Source organism: Drosophila ficusphila, unplaced genomic scaffold (genome assembly GCF_018152265.1).
Source record: "Drosophila ficusphila isolate 14025-0441.05 unplaced genomic scaffold, ASM1815226v1 contig_412, whole genome shotgun sequence".
In the NCBI taxonomy this organism is placed as follows: Eukaryota; Metazoa; Arthropoda; class Insecta; order Diptera; family Drosophilidae; genus Drosophila; species Drosophila ficusphila.
Window position 1 is genome coordinate 691,157 of NW_025064326.1, and position 22,520 is coordinate 713,676.

General features: G+C 47.0%; 2 protein-coding genes across 2 annotated transcripts; one reads left to right on the forward strand and one right to left on the reverse strand.

Moving 5' to 3' along the window:
* Positions 1–3,027: 3,027 nt before the first annotated feature.
* On the reverse strand, positions 3,028–3,781 carry LOC108091418. The gene is made up of 2 exons (XM_017190610.1): positions 3,549–3,781; positions 3,028–3,480 (listed from the first exon to the last, which is right to left on the reverse strand). Exons 1-2 carry the CDS (start codon positions 3,682–3,684, stop codon positions 3,215–3,217), a joined length of 402 nt encoding a protein of 133 aa, XP_017046099.1. The 5' UTR covers positions 3,685–3,781; the 3' UTR covers positions 3,028–3,214.
* An 8,469-nt stretch (positions 3,782–12,250) lies between these two features.
* On the forward strand, positions 12,251–22,095 carry LOC108091430 (homeobox protein goosecoid). Its single transcript, XM_017190621.1, has 3 exons — positions 12,251–12,887; positions 13,835–14,202; positions 21,175–22,095. The coding sequence occupies exons 1-3, from the start codon at positions 12,266–12,268 to the stop codon at positions 21,451–21,453; spliced, it is 1,269 nt and encodes a 422-aa protein (XP_017046110.1). The 5' UTR covers positions 12,251–12,265; the 3' UTR covers positions 21,454–22,095.
* Positions 22,096–22,520: the final 425 nt, after the last annotated feature.

A 22,520-nucleotide genomic window follows, 5' to 3' on the forward strand; every position in this document is an offset into this window, starting at 1 on the left:
AAGAAAAAACTAGGTGGATGATTGGACAAGAAAACTTCACAGTTAACTGGAATCTTACCATAAACAGAAAATCTATTCTTTTACCTTTTGATGAGATAACAATTCCCCACACCTTTGCCATCAAAATTCCAACTTCAAATTTGGTTTCTTCCGGTGTGGTGTCGCTGCAGCAGCAACATGTTGCCGCCGTTTGTGGCGACATCGCATCGGGACGTTGCGCATGCGCCGCACGATTTGCAATTTGCAGCTAATTGAACGCGTGCGCAGGCGCAGTTAGTTGTCGGCTCTCACGCTTCTCAACCCTCTCGCGAGAGCTTCCCCGCCCTGCCCACCATCCCGGTCCGATCCCAATCCCGATCCCGATCCCCGCCTTCCCGCTGCCTGCAGCGCCACTCCTTTTCCCACAGCAAGTTAGAAAAGTGCCAGGCGACAAATGGGGAACGACGTGAAAAAGCCTCATGCGTGGTAACCTGAAACTGGAAGCCAGTCTGCGCCTGAATCTGAATCTGAATCTTAGTCCGAATCCGAATCTGAATCTGCTTCGGATTGAATGAGTTTCGACAGCGGCTGGCTATCTGTGTAATGCCGAGAAGGTAACTCCACCTAATGGTGTTGACAACTGAAACAGCGGACAAAACAGTTGGTGGTGACTGTATATTTATTCAAGTAAAATGCGTTTAGAGGGAGTCCGAAGAGTAATCAATCTGAGACGCATAGGTAGAACTTGGGTTTGAATTAGTGGAGGTAACTTGCAAGAGATTCTAGCTGAAGCTGTAGCCGAGCATAAGCCAAGTGCAATTCCTTTTCTTTTTACACTCGTAGCTCGTTCTCATTGGCTCCTTTGGAGCTCCCTCCGAATTTATTCATACAAAGTAGCCATGCACTTATGTGAGGCTAGTTTGCTTTTTGTCAAATGCCGCCTGCGGTGATTTCATGTTGCTTCTGTTTGTGTTGCTGTTGCAGCTTGGCTTTTTCGGGTCGTGCTAGTTTCCCCCTCCCTCCCTCTGCTCCATCTACCAACCCCCTCCCTCCATTAACCCCCTTTAACCCCCTTAACCGCCGCACTGCCCAATTGCAGCGCACTTGTTTGTGTCCGAGCCTGGCAGCTTTGTCTTGTGTTTGGCCCCTTTATTTACCTCCCCTGCCCCCAAAAAAGGGGAAAACAATCCGCAATATGTTTATGCATTTCTTGTGGTCGCTCGGCGATAGGGAACCAACAATGGCTTCTAGACTTCGCCTCTGGAATGCGGCTCCATTAAATTGTGAGCCTAATACACGATTTGTTGCTGCCGTAGCTGCAACAGTTGCTGCTTGTGTTGCTGCTGCTGCTGCTGTTGTTGCTGCTGTTGCTGGTGCTGCCGTTTTGTTTGTTGTCGCTGTTGATTAGCAATTTAATTGATTTGTAGGCAACAATTTGTCTGGCACTTCAAGTGCTCCCCGACTGTCGCCGGTTGGCCTCCAAAACAGCCGGTTGTCGGCTCATAAAATATTCATATGCGCGATGCTTGCCGTATCTCAAAGTGGGGGTGTTCGATCGGATCCCATGCAAATCTTCGAGCAACATGGCGTCGGGCAAAACAAGGCAACCAAAACCAAAGCCAAAGACGGAGACGGAGATGGAGAGACCTGCAATCGGCAACAGGTGGCCAGAGCTCTTTTGGCCAGCTCGACTCCCTTCCCTTCCCTTCCCCTCCTCCTGCTGTCTTGGCCACGTTAGCAGGGTACTCCCATTTAATTAGAGGCTTCTCTTCGCACTCTCTCCCTTTTTTGTTCTGGGCCTGGCCCTTCGATGCGGCCATTTTGCTCGGCTTCTGCTTTCTGGGCTTCCGGTTCAAGGGCTTCTTGTTTGCACTTGGTGTCGGGTTACCACCAAAGATTATGGACCCCTCCCTTTCCCTCTCCCCGTCAACCGAAAAGCCCTTGTTTTCGTTCACATACTCGTACTTAACACAGCAAATGTTTAATAACCATAAGAAGTAGGCAAGTGGCTTCTCAGCTCTCTTTCTTCTTATTCGGCTTCCAGTTACGGGGAAAAGTTTTATTGTTGTTCTTCTCTTCGGTGGGTGGAGCCAAGCTCCCTGTTGAAATCTCAATTTCGATTTGACTAAACTTTTATCGCTCCCGTTCGGTGAATGTCCAACTGTGATTCCCCGGTTCCCATCCCAGTTTCAGCTGGGCTTAGCTTGGGTTTTGGCTGAAGTTTCCGTTCCCGTTGCAGGCACAGCCTCGTAAGCTACACTGCGGAAAACGTCTTCCTGAAGAAAGAAATTGTGCGAAAATGTTTGATTTTTTTTGTACTTCCGTTAAGGCAGAGTCAGCAGTTGAAACTTTATCAGCGGAGTCTTGGCATTAGACCCCCATATTTTCCTACTTTACTACACTTTAGTTTCAGTGTACTGGCAGTTGCAGTTGGCTTACTGCTGCTGCTGCTGGCGGTTGCAGGTGGCCGCCATTTGGGCCATGATTTATGCAGTGGCCGGGCATTAGAAAGGTCGTTCGCAGTTGTCGTCGCCAGTCGTGATTCGAGCGGCCGCCGAAGAGGAGGTGGGAAGAGAGCTTCATGGAGGGAGTTGGCCAGGAGAGGGGGAAGGAGGCGGAATAATCCATTGCCACTCGGAGTCGGACGTCTTAATTAGGCTTTCTGCTGAAAAGTGCCGAAAAGTTTCGGCTAATGCCCAGCTCGGCACGCCCACACGAACGGCAGACATTGTCTCTGACCCACAAATGGATCTCCCTCCTCCTCTGCAGTCGTGCCCCAATTTGAGGCTTTCTTCTGGTTCTTCCTGCGCGATTATAAATGACATCGCATTAGTCTTGGCCGGGTTAATGTGCGTCTCCTCTGGCCAACAGAACTCTGCTCTTCGCACAACTTCATTAGCACAGAACCATGTAAGACTGACTGCGAATCGGAGACAGCAGTTCCAGGAATCACAGTACAGTTGTTTTCTCGACCTACGCAAATTTTCTTTCCCAACTTTACCTTCAATTTTCAAGAAGGAGATTTCAGCTCCCAAAAACTGATAACAACCAGCTTACAATTAGTGTTACTATTATGTGTATAACGTACAATTTTGAATAATAATAATGTATAAGTCGAAAGCGATTAATAAACAATATTGTGTAGAAACAAAGTGGTTGTCAAGTGTATAATAAGGTTTGTAGACTTAAGAGACATAATATCATCCCTCCTGTAAATAGAATCGTTATCCTAAGCTTAATCTAGGGACGCGGTGGTTTGGGCAGCTCTTCGATCTCTGAGTTCCTGCTGATGCTTGATCGTCACCTCCAGAAACTTCAGGTACTCCTCGTCAATGGGTTCGTCCTCCTCCTCCTCCGAGGAACTTTCGAAAACATAGTCAAGGCAGTGGTTTGTTTCAGTGTTATCCTGGCGATCCTCGTACTCCCGATCCTGACTAGGATAAGTTGGACAACACAAGCTCATAACATGGCTGCGGTGCCATTCGAATAGACTGTGGTATACTATTTAAAAGGGGAAACAACACGATATTACATGGAAAACGTAAAAAATTGTTTGTTATTGTTATTACTTTGAACTCCATTGGTCCAATGATCTCGAGTTGTTTGTGGTTTTGGCTTTGCCTCGCTTCTCTTGCGGCTTCTGCGCTGCTTACTCCGTTTTCTAGTCTTTTTCCTGGCCATGTCCTCTGAGTTTCTGTCCTCCATCAGCCTTGTTTTAACTAAATTAACTCATTTGTACAATTTCTGTTTACTTTCCAGCAAAAACATCAAAACAAAAATAGTGCTGCCCACCCTTATGGACAATAACAAACATAAGTGCTGCCAGAATTCGGGTGACCATGTCGCAACAGCTGATCGGAAAATACACAGCTAAAATAAAAAAAAGCTACACGGAAATAAAGGGTTTATTAGTTTATTTGTTTTTTAATGACATTTGTATTTTAAGAAGACATAAAAATCTCTTAATTTTTCATTCAGTAAGTAACAACTATCGGCACAGATGTTGGCACAAGCGTTGCCATACAGCTAGCAGCGAAAATGACCGACAGGGGCTTTAAACGAACAACAGATGGCGCCACATAGTAATATTCAAATTTCTTTCACAAAACGATTAAAAAACTCGAAAGTCAAAGCTAAAAAAAATCAGAAAATATCTTTAAGGCTAAAATGTTTTTAGTTCCTCAATCGATAAAAATCATTTTTTCATAATTAAGAACTTTTTTTTAAAGCTTTTTATGTACGAGTAGATATAGTTTTCTGCCATTAAAAGGCAATTCTCGAGCCACTCTCCCAACTGACTTCAATTTGCGTTTCAAGCCTCTCCGGCAAAGGGCAAGCGGAAAGTTTAAGCCGGAGCAGAAGCAGAAGCCAAGCCGGATCGGGCCAAATCCAGATCCAGATCCAGAGCCAAGCCAATCCCAGCCAGAAACCGAGCGAGCCGAGGAAAGGGCTAAAGCCAGTGGAAAAGGCAGAGGAGTTTTGTTTTTCTTGCAAATTCAAATCCCGGCCTACAAATCTCGGTCGACCGGTGGGTCAAAGGAGCGGAGAAGTTCGGAGCAGAACTCGAAACTGGGATTAGGGCGGATCAATTTGGCTGTAGTGCGAATGCAAATTGGCCAGCGGTACGATTTAAATGAGGCGGCCAAACAAAGGCCCCGTCGATATAGAGTGCATCCTGCTGAGCCGGAACAAAAAGTCCGGGGATGCACTTCCACATTACCTGCCCGCCGGTTCATAAAGGAAAATTAGGTTTACACCTTCCCGGCCAATATATTCATAAAACAATTTAGAGATTTACAAGGGATCAACTTGAACGGTGTGCACGGTGTTCTACATACCCAGTTGCCCTCCATCCTTCGGCCATAAGTGGCTGTGGGTGTGTTTGTATTGCGGTTTTAGTGTAACGAAAAAGGCACGTGGTTATGGTTATGGTTATGGATATGGATACGGGTGTAGATGTGGCCATCAGGACATCGTCCCGCCCATCATCCCTCCCCTTTGCGGAGCACTTCGCACATGTTTACTTTGGCAACTTGCGGGGAGCGAAAGCTCTTCATTTCCGATAAAGCAATATGCGTTCTGATAATATGAAAAACATCCCGCGGCCAGGATTTGCACGCACTTATTCCCTTTTAATGGACTTGGCCAGCGACTTTTTGCCCGCATTTATTTTGCATATTTTGTGCGCGCACTCCAAAAACAGATTTTAATTCGACTGGCTGGCATGTGTGTTGAGATCTGGTGAGTCAGAACTAGTTAAAGGTCTCTTTAAAACTAAAGGATCAATATTAAAGTAAATGTAATTGCATATTAATTTATATTAATACATTTGTTGTATCAACATTTTATTTAAGGTTATTGTTTTTTGGAAATTATCTAGAATTTGTTTATTTTTTGGGAGCTCTCCCATTTTGGAACCAGTTTGGAACCTCGGTTGGGCAGGCGGACATCTCGAGCGGAATCCTCGCCGCGGGGAGCCAGCAGATTGCTACTTACTTCGGCTACATTAGGGACAATTTGCATTGCACGGCTCGCAAATAGATCTGTGGCCGCAGGACAAGAGGACAATCAGGAGCAGGACCATCGGAACAATCGGAAGATGGTGGGTGCCTCCACAGGTATCTAGGCCACTGCCGCGCTGCGTGGGATTATAAATCTTGAGCACGGGATCAGCTTAAAGCCTGCGGCCGCCGAAAAGGGTAGCGAAGGCAAGGGTGCGAAAACAATGGAAGGGATCTGGGGTCGGCAGGACAAGTTAGTAACTCTCATTACTTTAAATGGATTTCAATTAAGTTGCAAATTGATCTCGAAAACAATTGAGTCCCGCCGAGGCGATTTGAGTGGTTCGGTTATTGTGCTTTCCCGCAGGACGAGCAGGACGAATGCTGCCGGGACTAGGGCTAAGCCCAACAAAAGAGCTGCGCACTCCTGATCCTCTCCTCGCCGCTTTTCCCTGCTGCGGGTGTTGTCGTAGGCGGAAAATAGGGGAGGGGACACAGGACGAGCTGCTGCTCTTTTTTCATTCATCTGCACTCAGGGAGAAGCGCAACAGAAACACAAGAAAATAGCTCTAAAAAGAAATAAAGGTAAATGGTTGCTATACAAATTAAGCATTTAATTAACGAACGCATGAGACTTTTTGTCGCAATAAGCTACTCATTTTCGAGGGAAAATATCCCCCTTTTTTTGAGTGCACGGGTGACAGAATCAGAATCGGAATCAGAATCGCTGGCTGCTTTCATTCATCTGCTTTCGGACTGTAAGCGATATGCGAGCTGCAGGCGAGGACAGCTGCCGAAGCACTTGGCACCCAGCTCTCCACTTCCCCCACTTTTCCCAGGCCGAAACCCAGTTCATAAGTGACTGGCACTTTTCGCAGGCGAAGCAGCGCAGTGCCAAGGAGAAGAGAGTCCTGCTGCTGACAGGATAACGAGATTTCTCAAGTGCCCTCCACTTCACACCCTTTTATTCAGATGCAGCCGCCGGCCGACTGCCGCTGCTGAAATCAATCTGAATCTCAGCCGTATCTGCGTATCTCAATCTAGTCCCGGTCCGGAGGTCTTAGCAGATTTCTCTCGCAATTAGTCGGGAGGGAAATGGAAAAGGCGCAAAAAACGATTTTCCAAGGACTTAAGCACGAACAGTGGGATAACAGGTTCGGGATCGATTGTTTCCAGGATTGCAGTATATCCTCGGATCGAAGCAATCAAATGCGCATCACCAATCACCGCAAAAACAAAGCGAAAAGAGAGCAGCGTGGCGGAGAAAGCATTTCTTTCTTTCTTGTGCGGGGCGTGTGAAGAAAGGGACAAAAAGCGAAACAAAAAATGAGCAGGAAAAATGGAAGGTCGAGGGAGGGGGAACTCTCCCTTCTCCTTCTCTGTTTTCCATGCAGAGCGGGGGCTCATCCCGGCTGATCCTTGTTGCGATTTTCAATGGTCAATTGAAAAGCGAGCGGGACAACGATCAGCCAAATCGCTGGGATCCCCAGACAGGACCTCAAACAGGAGCGGGTATCAGTTTGCGTTGCTTAGTTTTTTATGCCCGAAACAACAAGGCCAAATAAACAGAGAACACGGGGATAACAAGGAAATAGGGAATGAAACGAGAAAGGACGACGGACCGGGAAAACACGGGAAAAAAACAAACAAGCCACACACGCTGAATGGAGAGCCTTCACAGCAGCTGATTCTACACTGTAATAAACGCAAGTACTGGAAAAAAGAGAACATTCAGAGTAATTACCTAAAAATGAACAGTTTAATACAAGCTTTTGTCAGACATTGAAATCAGCATTCATTAACTTTGGAATCATTACAATTTCAGTGCAGAACGTATGTACGATAAATTTCTTTTAGTGCTCCAAATCCTGGAGCCTATATTTTTAGTTCCCCTTTTGCACCTTTGCAATCCTTCATTTGTTTGATTGCATTCCCCTTTCGCGATTTGTTTGTTTGCCAATTTGTTTGACTTTGTCTGAGGTGACGTCGAACCGGAGCAGAAACATCTGAAATACCAGGAGGACGGAGTTGGGGACGAGTCTCAGGGCCGAATTCTGATTTGCGAGATTTGCCAAGAAAGAGTTAAGGCAAACAAAATTCCCAAAAGGGCACAAGCCCAATGGGAACGAGTCCAAAGTTCATTTTGCAAAGAAAACTCAGCTCGGAAAACTCAGCTAATTAATTGAGTTGAAGTAATTTTCGGTAGAGAGCAAAAGTTCCTGCAAATGGGATTGCCTTTTACGAGGACCCTTTTTACCTACTTCGTCCAGGATGTTTTCCCTGCCATTCCACTTGACAAATATTTGACTGGCCATTCTCGCCCCTTTTCTATATTTTTTCCACCCACACGCCCACAAAACATCCTCGGGTCACATAATTTAAATTTTTAATTACGCATCAAATCAACACGAACAATTATGACAGCCTAAAAGCAGGAAAAGGGAGAGTTGTGTTGGGTTTTCTGATAGGCTGAAGGAAAGGAAAACAACTCCCAACAAAGAAAAGATACATAACTAATATTTAATGTTGTTACGTTTATATATAATATATTGTATAGGAACTAGAAAATCACAATTTATAAAATAATAGTGTTGATAATGATCCGTTTTTAATATTTTTTAATATTTCTCCTTCGATAACTTAACTACTATGTTGTGATTATATAAATAAATAATCTGTAATACTTCCCTTACAATAAAATCCCCTGAGGCTTCAAACCAGAATTCGTTTGGGAGGTTATCTGTCAATTGATTTCTCACTTGGCTTTATTATACTGCCTATTCTATGAAGCCCTGAATCGATGCATTATCCAGGAGTACCTTCCCGGAGCAAATCAAACAAGCCGGGAATCCCTCTATAGCCCAATATCAAACAGCGATAGAGAATTGAGATCTGACCAAAGTGTGGCCTTATTTACGCAAATAGAAACCCAAAACACGCATCCTTGGGATGAAGCGGAAAGCAGCTGCTCCTGATGGCTGTTCTCCCTCTCCCTGTTCAGCGCTATGTCCCTCTCTTTCCCGCTCACTCCAATCCCCTTGATCGGCGGTCCATTTTCTACCATTTTGGTTTTGCCTCACGCCCCGTATCTTCCACACAGGGTTCCATTCATCCGCACGGGTTTTCGGTTTTATTGCACCTTTTGTCTCCATCCAGCCCTCTCTTTCTGATCCCATCTCCCCGTCTCTTTCCCGCCATGCGTAATCGATGCAATTTGCACGCTTACGCATATCGCAAGATTAAACTTATCCCTGATCCCTGAGCTGACTGATCCCTTGATGCGGCCGCCATTGCCCTGGATTGCTTCTCGATCGTACACTGTAAAAAAGCTGTTATTGTATCTATACAATATACAATATACATCAAAATGATTATTATTATTATTAGCTGCATCCAAAGACATTGAATTGTATTCATGAAACACTTTTGGTTGAATATGAACCGAATGTTCGTGGCAAAGAGATGTCGAGGCTATTTATTATATGCCTTATAAAATTGTCGCTCCCATGAAATTGTTGTTCCCTGTGTAGCTTTGGGATCAACCCGAAAATCCTGCGACCGGGGCGACTGCGCTCCGAATTGTGACCATTCAGAGTGATCCGGGATCCGGGGGTTGCTGCCGCTGACGGGAACTCTCTAATCCCGATTCCGGCGGCGCGGCTTCATTAACATATCAATGTCGGTAGCAGGCGACTCAGCCGCAATCGCAAATCCTCAGCGCCGGAATTAGCTTCAATATCCGAAGAATCTGATTCCGATTCCGGTGCGGACTCTGCTGCTGATTTCGATTTGGCTTCTCGAGGAAATTCGCTTAAATTTTTAACAAGACAAATACGCAAAGCACACGCCCTCCCCCTCCACCACCCTTCCACCCTCCCACCCCCTCTTTCCCCACCCGCCTCTTCCGCTTCTGGGAAGCAATCATGGGAGTGAGAGGGAAGGAGAGAGAGAGCGAGGAAAACTTTTCTAATTTTGCACAACTCGCAAATGTAGCCGTGGGCGTCGAAAGAGAAATGGCAACAGAAAATCGAAATAAAAATCATCCTCATCGGGAGCCAAGAAAAAGTTCGAGGAAGATGATGATTTTTCTCCACGTTTTCCTTCGCCTTTCCCCGGCGCTCAAATGGAAAAGTAGAAAAACCTTTTATTCCACAATGTTTACTTAGTCCTTGCCAATTGAACTTTTTCGCACAGCCAATCGAAGGGGTAGTGGCTCAAAACCAAATACAATACTTAGACGAGTTAATTTAATTTTTTATTTAAAATTCAATCTGCGAACTAAAACAAAAAGTGCACAGCGAGTGGGGAGAATAGGGTCAGAGTTGGGGAGAAAAGGAAAAAACCGAAAAAATCCATATGGAAAAAAGCAACAGAAAAAACAGAGGGAAAATAATAGAAAAAGTAAGGCACAACTTTTGAGCTTAGCGAGAAGCGCACTCCCAGTGCTTCCTCTTATTTTTCTCCCTCTGCTTCTTGCCTTTCTCAACCAACTTTCCCTATGTATTCCAACGTCATCATCGGTTTTTCCGCCGGGAGTTTTGGCCATGTAAGAAGTTCAGTGCAAAGGCAAATAGCGTAGCCCAGGGAAAAGCGGGATGGAGAATCCTCTGAGATTCGGAGAGAAATGGGGGGCGAAAATGTCCTGTGTTCCTAGTCCTGTGGTTCCTGGCCTGCTTAATTATTCAATAATTTCTAAAAGCATTTGGCCACATCGGACGTCATCAGCCGTCATCCTTTCATCCTTTTACAACATGTGAAAGAACCGCTCGTCTTGGTCCTTTCCCCGTAATCAGTTGAACACATACACCCGACACACTCTCAAATATCTGCATTTATGTAAGCTTTCTCTCAGGACCTCTCTGTCCTTCATGTTACACAGTACGAAACACGGTCTGTAAAGATAAAAAATTATATCAATAAGGATATGAATCGACTATATTTGTACATACTTATATACCTTACTAATTCAAACAAATATGCTTGCAATAAAAATATCACTGAAGTTTGTTTAAAAGTATTTTTTTTCGAGTGATCAATAGCTTTACATCCCCACGTAGGTGACATGTAAGGACTTTTCGCTTCATTCGCCTTTCCTGGGTGGCTTTCCACTCGTGTTTGTGTGTGTGCCTTGCCAGAGTTGCATTTATCATTAGTCGAAGCTTAGCTCTAGTTTCACTGCGTTCGGGAGGGAGGGGAACCGGGGCATCCCTGGGGGCAAATGGGGATTTTGCACTTGGGCATGTTTGATGTGGAAACTTTAGATTAAAATATTTTCATATGCACACACACGAATCGAAACAATAGCGAGACGAGGGTCACCAAAGTGCCGTAGATTATCGGGGGAACTCTCGTTTCTCCTTCCCGCAAAGGCTGCACTCTCCCTGCACTTCTCCAGTTGGGTTCCTCCTATATAAGGTCCCCAACGCTCCTCTATGTATCCTTAACCCCCGAGGAAGACAGGAAACCAGGCTGGGAGAGGAAGCAAGAAGCAGCGCATATCCGTGGGCGGATGAGCGCATAATGATGTTTATGTGTTGCCAAAAACATAAAAGCATTAATTTAGTCATTATCTTCTTAAGATACAGCGCCGGCAGAGGCAGCGGAGAATCCCCTGAAAGCGGGGAGAGAGCCGGCCTTTCCGCCACCCACCGCTTCCATCTGCATTTTTATGCTGCCCCACTCCCCGGTGAAAGAGCTGCCGAATAGCCATCTCTCTCGCACCCTCTGCCCATCTCTCTCACTCTGCGACAGCTATCTCTTTCTCTGGGGGCCGCAGGGTCTGTCAGTGATGACTTTATCTGTATAAATAACTGTCAGTGGCTGAAAAATACAAAAAATATGTGCAAGAATTGGGGTGAAAGCGGAAAAAGGGGGCTTTGTGAAGGGGACATTATCTCCGCAGCGCCATCTTTATCCAAGACCTCCTGGCAACCTTAAAACCCGGAAAGCTGCAAGATGGGGCCCCCAACACCTTCAACCACCGCCAACGCGAGCGAGGGAAATAGAGAGTGATAGAGAGAGATGGAAGGAGAGAAAGGGAAAAAGGCAGGGAGGTTTGCTGGGAGAGAGCGCGAAGGCCAGAGAGCACTACAAAACAATATGGTAGCACTGGGGGCGTGGCTTCGCGTCGCTTCCATTGGCCGGGGTCCAAAATGTCCGCTGAACGAGAGAGAGAGTCCCGGTTTGCACCAGGTAACTGAGAGTCTGTATCGACATCTGTGTGTGTATCTGCGCTGTGGAGGAACTGGCCTGACGACTCGCCAACTTGTCGGGCGGCACACTCTCACAACAGTTTCGCAGCTCGAGCGGACAAGAAGGGTTCCCGGTAGCTGATCAACCTGTGAAATTACCAAATCACGACGCGTGTTTCTAGTGCGGCTTACTAGCAGTTTAGTGGATTTCGCAGCAATTAGAAACTTAAAAGCATTTGTGCAAAACTGTGACTGACAAACTCCCGAAAGAACTCCATTCACTTGTTCAGTTCTCCCTTTTCGCCGTCGGTTTAAACTGTGTTTGAAAAGTGTTTGAACTGCGCGACGGACAAACGTTTCTGCCTGAAAGTTGCACAGAATCCATCAAGATTCTCTCCTCACTGTGGACTCCGGCGACGCTGGCGGGCGGCGCGACTAACGGAGGAGGAGGAGGCGGCGGAGGCGGCACCACCACCCCCGGCACAACGCCCGACATCCCGCCCTCGAAGGCCAAGTTCAAGATCACCGTCGTGAGCACGCCCAGCCCCTCCCCGCCGCCGACGCCCCCCGCCAGCGGGCTCCCTGCTGGCCCAAATGGTCGAGACCAACTCCCCGCCGGCGGGCTACTCCCTCAAGAGATCGCCCAGCGACCTCGGCGAGCAGCAGCAGCCGGCGCCCCAGATCTCGCGCTCCCCGGGCAACTCGGCCGCCTACCACCTGACCACGGCCATGCTCCTCAACTCGCAGCAGTGCGGCTACCTGGGCCAGCGGCTGCAGTCCGTGCTCCAGCAGCAGCACGCCCACCAGCAGTCCCAGAGCCAGACGCCCTCCTCCGACGACGGCAGCCAGTCGGGGGTCACCATTCTGGAGGAGGACCGGCGGGGCGGAGCGGCGGCCGCCTCCCTCTTCACCATCGACAGCATTCTGGGCTCCAGACAGCAGGCCGGAGGCTCCGCCGGTAGCCAGGGCAGCCACATCATCAGCAGCAACGGAGCGGTCCCCAACGGACTCACCTCGAACGGCATCGGACTGGGACTGAAGCGCAGTGGCGCCGAGTCGCCCGCCTCGCCCAACTCGAACTCCAGCTCCAGCGCCGCCGCCAGCCCCATCCGCCCGCAGAGGGTTCCTGCCATGCTGCAGCATCCCGGCCTGCACCTCGGTCACCTGGCGGCGGCAGCGGCCAGCGGATTCGCCGCCTCACCCTCGGACTTCCTAGGTGAGCTTAAAGACGTGTCCCACAATTTACCTTCTATTATTATCAATATACAATTGGAATATGAAAGGTTTAGGTTTGAAAAAATATTCCCATTTCCACATATTACCAATATTATTGAATACTCTGTTCTGTTCAACCACTTTATTTATCGAAACCCAACTCCAAGCGCACCTTGAGGGAATCCAGTCACCCACTTTCATCCTGACATCCTCATCCCCGCCCACCAAACCTGAGAAAACCCCCACTCACAAGCGAATCCTGAATGGCATTATTCATAATTAGGCAATGATCCGTAAAGGATGATTCCGCATTTCCCTTCCATTTCCCTTCGATTTTGCGGTGAGAGGATTTGCATTGGGGTCTAAGTCTCAGATTGGGTCGGAAAAGCGTTGGAAAACCGCTTTCGGGGTGGCTTTAAGATGGGCTCGGGTCTTGTGTTGATTCGAGCGTGGATCTCCGGCGGAGATTTATGCAGAATCCCGCTTAAATTCATTCAAAGGCTCCCCGCAGGACATGAATATTAAAAACCTGGGCGCAACTTTTTCCTCAGCGTGCTGCAACCGGAAACGGAAGCCTCACATACGCGTACAGCCGGGGTCAAAATCCTAGGTAGAGTTTGTGTACAGCGTGTGCCATTATATTTGTCTGATCTTAAAGATATCTAGTTCCGTATTAAAAGAGGAAACTGCTTGTAAAGGTGCAATCGAGTGTGTGCAAAAAAATAACTTATCAAAATCAGAAACAAGTTGCTAACCACTTTACCTCGTCTGTGAAGCCAACATGGCGGCCGTTTTATTTTCCGCGTTTCGTTATGCGCATTTTTAAGGATTTGCCCAGGAATATTCCACTTACCCCCCAAACCCCGCCCCTCCTCCGCCTTCCTGATGATGATATGACTGTTATTACAGACGAGAATAATGAATTTCCCCTTTGTTTTTCCTCTGCAGTGGCGTACCCCAACTTCTATCCCAACTACATGCACGCGGCGGCGGTGGCCCATGTGGCTGCTGCTCAGATGCAGGCGCATGTGAGTGGGGCAGCCGCCGGACTGGCGGGCCACGGGCACCACCCGCACCACCCCCACGGGCACCCGCACCACCCGCACCTGGGGGCGCACCACCACGGACACGGGCAGCACCACCTGGGCCACCTGGGCCACGGGCCGCCGCCGAAGAGGAAGCGCCGCCACCGCACCATCTTCACGGAGGAGCAGCTGGAGCAGCTGGAGGCCACCTTCGACAAGACCCACTACCCGGACGTGGTGCTCCGGGAGCAGCTGGCCCTGAAGGTGGATCTCAAGGAGGAGCGTGTTGAGGTGAGTTCCCAGTTCTCATTATCTAGAAATACCCTTAGATAGTAAAGTAATTTATAATTGGTTATCCGAATTCATTCAACATCAGTAAGTTAATGTATCTAAAACACAATTTTGATCTGTGGAAATCAGTTTCCCCGCCCACGAGCGACCTATTCTTCTGCTTGGCTCTAATTTCACGCTCGCTTTAATTCCCCGCGCGAAACCAATTGAGTGCCACTCCCCCGCTGGTCCGCACTCAACCAACATGAATCAGATTCCGAATCCGCATCCGAATCTGAATCTCAGTCTGGGCCTGAGTCCGTGGCATCTGCATCGCAATCTCTCCCCGAGTTCTCCCCCTGAGAACTTCTCGATGTTTATTTAGTTGTCAGCGGCGAACATTTTGAGGGCTTCTCGCAGGCGAAAGCAAAACAATGCCAATCCCAATGATTCACTTAATTTGGGTAATGGGTAATGGGTGATGGGACCGGGACACGACCGCATGTTAAACGGATGGCGATGGTTGTTTGCTCGGTGGTTGTCCCTGAATCGTATCATTGGTAATGTAAATACGCAGGGATTCCGCCTCCTGCGCCCCGGCAATCCCACCCCAGGGCCCCGAGGATAACCATCCCTTTGGCCTCGGCAATTGTGATTCAAAGTCCATTAGTGTCGAGGAAACCCGACAACAAACAAACAAATTGAGAGGTCGCCAAGGAGGAAAGTGACGACAAAGTTGACAATTTAATTTGTTCACAACTTGGTGGCCTGGTGGGTGGCTACTCGCAGCTCTGATAAGGATTAGCAACGCTTTCCAGGACCCTCGCCGGCTGTTTCCCTGGCGATATGTTTGTCAACCGGTCAGATGTTTGATCTAACCCATTGGAACCCTTCCTCGAGCAAACTCACCTTCGAGGAAGGCGGGGAAGGCGGACAAGTGCGACATTTGTTGACACTCGGGGGCGTGGGCTTATGTTTAGCCTTCAGCTTACGACAACTCGCACATTAACATTACTAGCCATTTAGGATAATGAGAGGCGGAGGCGTGGCGTCACTTAGCCCGCAGGCCAACTGACGCCCGCTCTTTGATTAGGCGACAAACTTGGCCCGCGGGCGCATCGGAGTCCTAAGCGGATTAGAATGCAGGTTGTGGCCCGGAAAAGCGGATGGGGGAGGCTGGCCAGCTTTTCAACTAATTGGAATTGAAAATCGGGCGACTCGAATCTGCTGGCTCACGGGGCGACTAATTAACATACAACACACAGAAGAGACTTCAAACTTGTCTCTGACAAGCAAAGTGGTCGAGGAAGAGCGGCAGGCAGCAAATCTTGTGCTCAGTCATCGCTCGTTGGCTCGTCATTGACTTAAGCAGCATAATCAACTCCGAGCCCGGCTCCCAAGTCGGAGCCCGGCTTTTGTGACTGCTACTGTTTAGCATATTTGCATGCCGAGAGTCGCCACTCGAGTCGCCACCCCCGCCCCTCTGCCCCTCTGCCCCGTGACTCCGTACGGTTGCTCTAAGACCCCGGCGGACGTAAGTGGCAATAATTATTGAAAATCTTGCCTAAGACAACAGCAGCAATAACAAAAGAGAAAACGGAGGGGAAAAAACTGAATAGTTCGAAGCCTACGCAGGGCTTACTTTCCGAGCAATCGGCGATCCATTAGGTAATAGCTTCAAACACATTTAGCCAGCTATATCTGTCCTGGTGAAAAGGAAAATCAGTCAGGAAGTTCCAAGCACAGCAATCCATTTACCATTGAACTTTTCTCACAGATGCCCGTAATTATTCAGTTCCCACCCAAACATCGCTCGGCATTTAAATGATCTGCTTATTTTGACTTCATCATTTACAATTATTATTCTTATTTAGCCACTCGAGAGTCGACTGGCTTCGGGTCGGATTGGTTTGGATTGACTTGGATGGGATGGGATTGTATTGGATTCTTTTGGATATAAACGAAATCGGGTAAAACAGTAGCTCTACCTGTAGGCAAACCCGTTCTTTCCGCCGCTGCCTCTCTTTTTTCGCCTTGGCTTCTTTGGTGCGTGCAAGGCAAATACGCCTAATCCCGCAGCTCAAGTGATCGAGGTGATTCCGTTCTCCGTTCTCCGATCCGCCAGACAGAGAGGGAAATATGTTCGTATATAGAGGAACGCCTGGAGGGCCTTTCAAATATTTGTCTTCGGTCGTCGCCAAGAAATTAGTAATCATCAGCTTGGCATAATTTGGGCTCCTCTCTCCGGCGATCGCTCAACTCCACAAATATTGATGTTGCCCCTTCCCCTTCCTTCGGAGGAGACTTATCCACGTAGAGAGTGGAAGGAATGTGCCCACTCATCGCTCCTGCATTGTGGACTGATCTCTGTTGTGTCTGCTGCTGCTGTTGTGTTCCCTGCTTTGTCGTTTTGTTTTGGCCAGGACTGAAAAGGGCTTGTCACCCACTGCCTTTCTTCGAGGATCATCCCGAACCTCGCCGCTTTGAAGTTGCACAATCGAGAGGCTCCGACTTCAAAAGGGTTTCCTTCGGCCTCCACTTCGACTTCTTCTATTTCAGGGCCACCTGCGTTGGCAATTAACTAAAATATTGCTTCTGTATTATTGTTGTTATTGTTATTGTTGTTGTTGCTGTCGTCTCTCCTTAGACACAATAAACTCATCTCCTCTCCTCCCCTCGATGTTTGTTTAGCCTCGAAATTGAATTAAAAACGGCAATGAGCTGGAATCAGCAGATTTTCGTTAATTTTGCCCGAGGTCACGAAACCACCCAACGCCCATCACCCAGCACCCACCACCCACCGAGTGAGCCACTCAACCACCCACTTTCCGCCCGCAAATCTCACACCCCCACCCCGCAGTAAGCGCTGTTGTTATAATTTTTCATAATTTTCCATCATTCAAACACTTGAGATGCGAGGATGCGGACTTTTCCGAACGTATCCCCCGAGAATTGCGGGCTGCAAAGTGCGTTTACAGCCTCGAGCCGTGAAAAGCGGAAGGGCAGGACTTTTCCGAGGGGGACAGACGCTTTTCCCATGTTTGCTTTACAGTTTTGGCTGTCGAAGCGTGTAACCGTAGACAAATATTATCGCTGGGGAGAAAATTGCCTCGAAGCTGCATAAATTTACACAAAAAACGCACGACAAGTGAGCGGGCGGTGGGTGGTGAATGGTGGAAGGTGGAAGGTGGGAGGGCAGGTGCACTCCTCACTAAGCTTTTAAAAGGTTGCCCGTGTCAGCGATTAGCAATAAGGAAAAATTAAAAAAGAACTATAGCTTTTTAACGCTTTTTGAGGGTGAAAATGCATTAATTTTGATGGATTTTCCGGTAGTCAAATTTATACAAACGAAATATGAACATCATTATTATGGTCTTTTAGGGAAACCTTTCTTGGCAAAAAAATTATCTCGTAAATCATCTTAGCCCTTTAATTGAAACGCATTGGCTTGAACTTGTTTAACCTCACATGCACTCAAAAAAAAAAAACCAAAAGAAAAGAGGGCAATGTGCGGACGAGCAATTTTCACGGCTGCGCGATTTTAATCCAACAACACGACGGAAACAGCGTCAACAATTTGCCAGAAAAGGTTGTTTGGAAATTGCGAAAATAAGGGGTTGGGGCGGGAAGGCGCCACCCACTTTGGTGACGAACTTTCCGACCGACTTGTGTTGCCAATTTTCACTAATTAGAGCGACTGGCAGAACTCAGCCGCCATTTTGTGTTCCACCGCTCCGAACCACCCACCATCCAGTTTTCCCCTCCAACCGCAGCCCCCATTCTTATTAACCTCCAGTGGAGCCAGCCAAAATGTAATTTTCCTTTTATTTTTGGTCGCCTGGTGTTTCAATGTTTTTGGCTTTTGCCGGGGACACAATTTTCCGGGCCCGGAAAAACACGGAAACTTTAGGAGGGAAAAATCGAAAGAGCAGGTGCTGCGATTAACGAAGCGCAAAGTTATCATAGCAGTGCAACTATGGGCTGCATTTTCGGCAACATTTCATGGTAATCCAGCCACGCAGTCAGCAGACTGGCCAAAAAACCCAAAAATAACACACACATCACGGTGGTCAGTCTGCCAGAACGCCCCATCCGCACCGCCCGCCCCCCCGAGTTGCCAATTTCACAGGGGGAATCGAGGGGGCGGAGCGTAAAGCGCTTTTGTAGTTAATTAAAAATCAACTGCCGTGGGTCTGTTTGTTCAATGGATTTCATGCACGTTTCCGAATGTGTGCCTCCTCGGCCTCTTCAGCCTCCTGGCCGCCGGAGTTCCCACGCCCCGATTTTCCTGCGGTATCAGCGATTTATGCGCTTTTGGATGAAAAATCTGTGGCAATATTTGCCGTGGCCAGTGGATCCGGAGTCCTCGACTCCAAGGCGCGAGCCAATGCATGTCAAGTTGGCCGCTTCGTGGCCCTAAAAAAGTGCATCGGGGTGCCTTGCACTGAAAAAGATAACCGAACTCAAGCGACCATTCAAATTGGGCTCAAATCATACATTTATCGTACTTTCTCTTTTATTTTCTTTCAGTGCCTTCCAGCAAACAGATTTTTATATAAAGAACCAATTGTTTTCTAACCGATTGATCGATATCGAAACTACTTTTTCAAACCTTATTTTTCCAAGTGGACGATGCAGTCTCGCCATTTTGTTGGCATGTTGTTGAAGCTATCAATCAACAGGGGAAATCGCCAAGCCCACAGATTCTCCCCCCTTGGGGGCCACCGCTTTTTGCGCCTTTGTTTATTTAATTTCTCCAAATTTTCACTGCGATTTTTGCGAGCGTGCCAGCCAGCGAAAAGCGGAAAAAACGCGCCCGCGGCTATGGCCAAAAATTGTTGTGCGTTAGTCAGATTTTAAACGCGTGGCGGAGGAGGGAAGTTTCCCGCGAACACTGTTGGCCGTACAAATTACGGGATTAGCAGAGCGAGCCATTTTTTCCGGCGCACACACACGGCTCTCAAACTCCGGACTAGTACTTCCGCCGGATTAGGGTTCAATGCGGTTCGCTGGCTAACATTTAATTAAAATATTCAACTTTAATAAGCGAAAACGCAAAAAAGCGCAATCATCAGGCGGCAAAATTGCCAGCAATTTCTTTCGCCCCCGGCAAATTACTAGTTTTTTGTATTTTAGAATTTATGGATTAAAACTGTTGCATAGGTAATTACCGTGTTAGTTTGTGTGTTGACATAATTAAGCTGACTAAATCACAAATTCATTGCCGCAGTTTTTGAAAAAGGCGACGCGTTTGTGTGCGCGCTTTTGATGTTTTAATAACTTAAGCCCACAAAATTATGAAAATTAAGAAAACAAATATGTGAAAAATGTGAAATACAACAAAGGGCGGGAGTTGTCAAAAATCCAATTAGGCCGAGTGGAAAATGGAAAACAAATGAGAATTTGAACTGACATTTGCGAGGACATCAAACGCGTTGCCAACTGGCGGAGTTCAAAGGTTGCCAGGACGAACAAAAATGAAATCCTAAGCAAATAATTCCGGAAAGGCAGCTGCAAAAATGAACACAAACTTATTGCGAACTTAAATGAGCTCAAACATGAATTCCGAGCGGAAGTGATTCCCTTGCTTATAAGTTTAGCGCATTTTCCTGCCATTGCCGCATTTTCCGCCGCCACTTCCGCTTCCTCCTGCTCTGTTATTCCAACAAATTCAGTCGATTTGCTGCATAAACATTTCCCGAACCCCAGAGAAAACCCAACTTTTTCCTCGAATGATAACATTGTGAAAAATCAACTTTCCACCGCTGCTAATTGTTCTAATTAAACTTTTTCCTGGACTGGCTGCGAACTTTCTCCGAGCATTTTCCGCAGTATTTATTCAGCAAATAATCAACAAACAGACGGACAAATAAACAAATAGGGGTTGCAAATTTGCCATTGCACTCGGATTGGGCAAATAGAGCATCGCAGGGAGAACCGGCGAGAGAAAGAGAGGAGAGACTCCGCCCTCCGAAGGGGAGTGGGGATGGGATTTGGGGGTAGCTTTGGGGGCTAATGACAAGACAGATGGGCTCGCTGCCCACAAGGGTGATTACATAAGGGATTCCTGTCCTCCTGCTCGTGATGCTCAGCTCGCCCGGCAGATAACCTCCTGATGATGTTTAACCCCTAAGTCACTTCACAGCCGCCTTTTGTTTTAATTAACTAAGTAGCAGGGGAGGAGGTGGAGGTGCAGGCGCGCCAGGAGCTGAATGGTGGGGTTGAAGGGGTTAAAGGTGGCGTGAAAGAGCCCAGTCGCAAAGGGCGTGGCTAAAGCCTAATTAAAAAGGAAAAAAGAAGTGGTAACGAATTGGGTAATCACCTGCAGTGAATTATACATTAAATCATCATCTTTGCACCTATATCACATTGGTTGTAATAAAGAGCAAAAACCAATATGTCTGCCTTCGGTTTTTAAATATAATGGATTCCCTTTGCTACCCACTGAGCACAAGGTTTTCCGACAGCTCTTTCTCTTTCTTCTCCACCCACCCGCTTTGAATTCTTAATTAATTACAATTACAATAAGTCATCTCATTAAACCCAGAAGAGGAGAAATGTAAATCAGAGTGCCAGGATTGCTGTCCTGGCAACTGGCCAAAAGATAAACGCCAGGATTGAGGCAAAGAAGCCTTGCAAAGTCTAAAAAAGAGAGGGTGAAAAAATTACTTTAAATATTTATGAGCAAAAATCCCAGGCAGAAGAAAAGCGAATTTCCAGGCAAAACGGATGAAAGTGTTTTTGAAGCCCTACGTTTAAAAGTAACCTAGGTGCCCACCAACCACTCAAGCCACCTTCTTACGGAACCGTCCAACTCAACAGAGGAATTCAGTATTAATTTTTGTAAAAAAAAAAAGGAAAATCGAAGACCTAATAGTCGGTTTACATGTTTCCTATAGTAACACCGAGAAGTTAAGCTTAATCAAACTAAAATAGTTATTTACAAACCGTGTGAACAATATTTTAATAAATTATTTTTCTCTTTTTTTTTAGGTGTGGTTCAAGAACCGTCGGGCCAAGTGGCGCAAGCAAAAACGAGAGGAGCAGGAGCGGCTGCGGAAGCTGCAGGAGGAGCAATGCGGCAGCACCACCAACGGCACCACCACCACCACCAACAGCGGCAGCAGCGGAGCCGGCAGCACCACCGGAAACGGCTCCGTATCCGTAAAATGCCCCGGATCCGATCACTATTCAGCGCAACTAGTGCACATCAAGAGCGATCCGAACGGCTACAGCGATGCCGACGAGTCCTCCGATCTGGAAGTAGCATAAGAAGGGCGTGGCAGGGGGTGTATATAGTGAGAGTTAGCCTTAAGTTGTAGGAATATTTCAAGGGCCAGGAGATCAATGTCGCAAAGAAACACATTCATTTAAACGTTTTAGGGGGTGTAGGCTGCATTTATCAGTAATTCTAAAACAAAAATTTGTTAATTGAGTTAACAAAATGATTTATTTGTTGAATTCTTCACATGACTGAGTACTTAAAATTATTTATTTTAAAGAGTTTATTAAAATGGACATTGACACTAAGGCCCTTAGCTCATAAGTTTTGTTTTGTACATAGAAATGAATGAACAAATTCTCAAGCATTTTTTGTTACTCAGTTATAAGTTGAACAGAAGGGCGTACTAGAAAAGTATTTAATTATATTTAGTAAAATCTGTACAGTAATAATTTAACGCCAACATGTGTGTGCGCGAATGTATTGTATTACGTGTGAATGCATTTTATCTTAATTGTTTCGTGTCCCGTGTCCAAGTCAAAAGTAAACGCATCTAATATACAAATCTCCTCAAAAGAGTATTGATAAATAAGAACATACCGTACTAGACAAAAGTTAAGTGTCATTCCTCCAACGATTAATTCTAATGTTAAAACTAACTTATTGAAAACCGAAAATAAAACATAAAACTCGTCAAAAGTCAAGGAACTGCCAAGAAAACTTTTTAATTTGGAGGGGAAACTTTGATGGTAAGTGGGAAGACCCGGCGAGAAGCTTTCACACCTGCCAGTCCAGGTAATAGGAGATCCGAGGATAACTGAATGGGAAACGGGAAATGTGGGAGGAGGGGAGGCAACGGTCAGCCTGTTAGCAGCTTCGATGGACACTTTGATGGCTTCGCCTCCAATCAATTTGCACACGGACAGAGGACCACACAAAGGATCTCAAATGGTGGAAGATGGGGCAGGAAAATCTATATGCATCTGCATCTTCGCCGCTCTGTGGCAGATGTATCTGCAGGTCCTCTGCCGGCATTTGTTGGCCATTTTCATTCTTGCATTGCGAATCGGGGGCCGTGCCAAAACGTGATGGCAAAGCCACTCAAATCATCCCCTGC

Excerpts from the sequence above, each read along its gene's own strand:
- LOC108091418 (XM_017190610.1), bottom strand. The coding sequence starts at position 3,684 with ATGGAGGACAGAAACTCAGAGGACATGGCCAGGAAAAAGACTAGAAAA. Across the intron at positions 3,481-3,548 it reads TTGGACCAATGGAGTTCAAA|TATACCACAGTCTATTCGAA; the intron begins GTAATAACAATA and ends CCTTTTAAATAG.
- LOC108091430 (XM_017190621.1), top strand. The coding sequence starts at position 12,266 with ATGGTCGAGACCAACTCCCCGCCGGCGGGCTACTCCCTCAAGAGATCG. Across the intron at positions 12,888-13,834 it reads CTCACCCTCGGACTTCCTAG|TGGCGTACCCCAACTTCTAT; the intron begins GTGAGCTTAAAG and ends TTTCCTCTGCAG. Across the intron at positions 14,203-21,174 it reads TCAAGGAGGAGCGTGTTGAG|GTGTGGTTCAAGAACCGTCG; the intron begins GTGAGTTCCCAG and ends CTTTTTTTTTAG.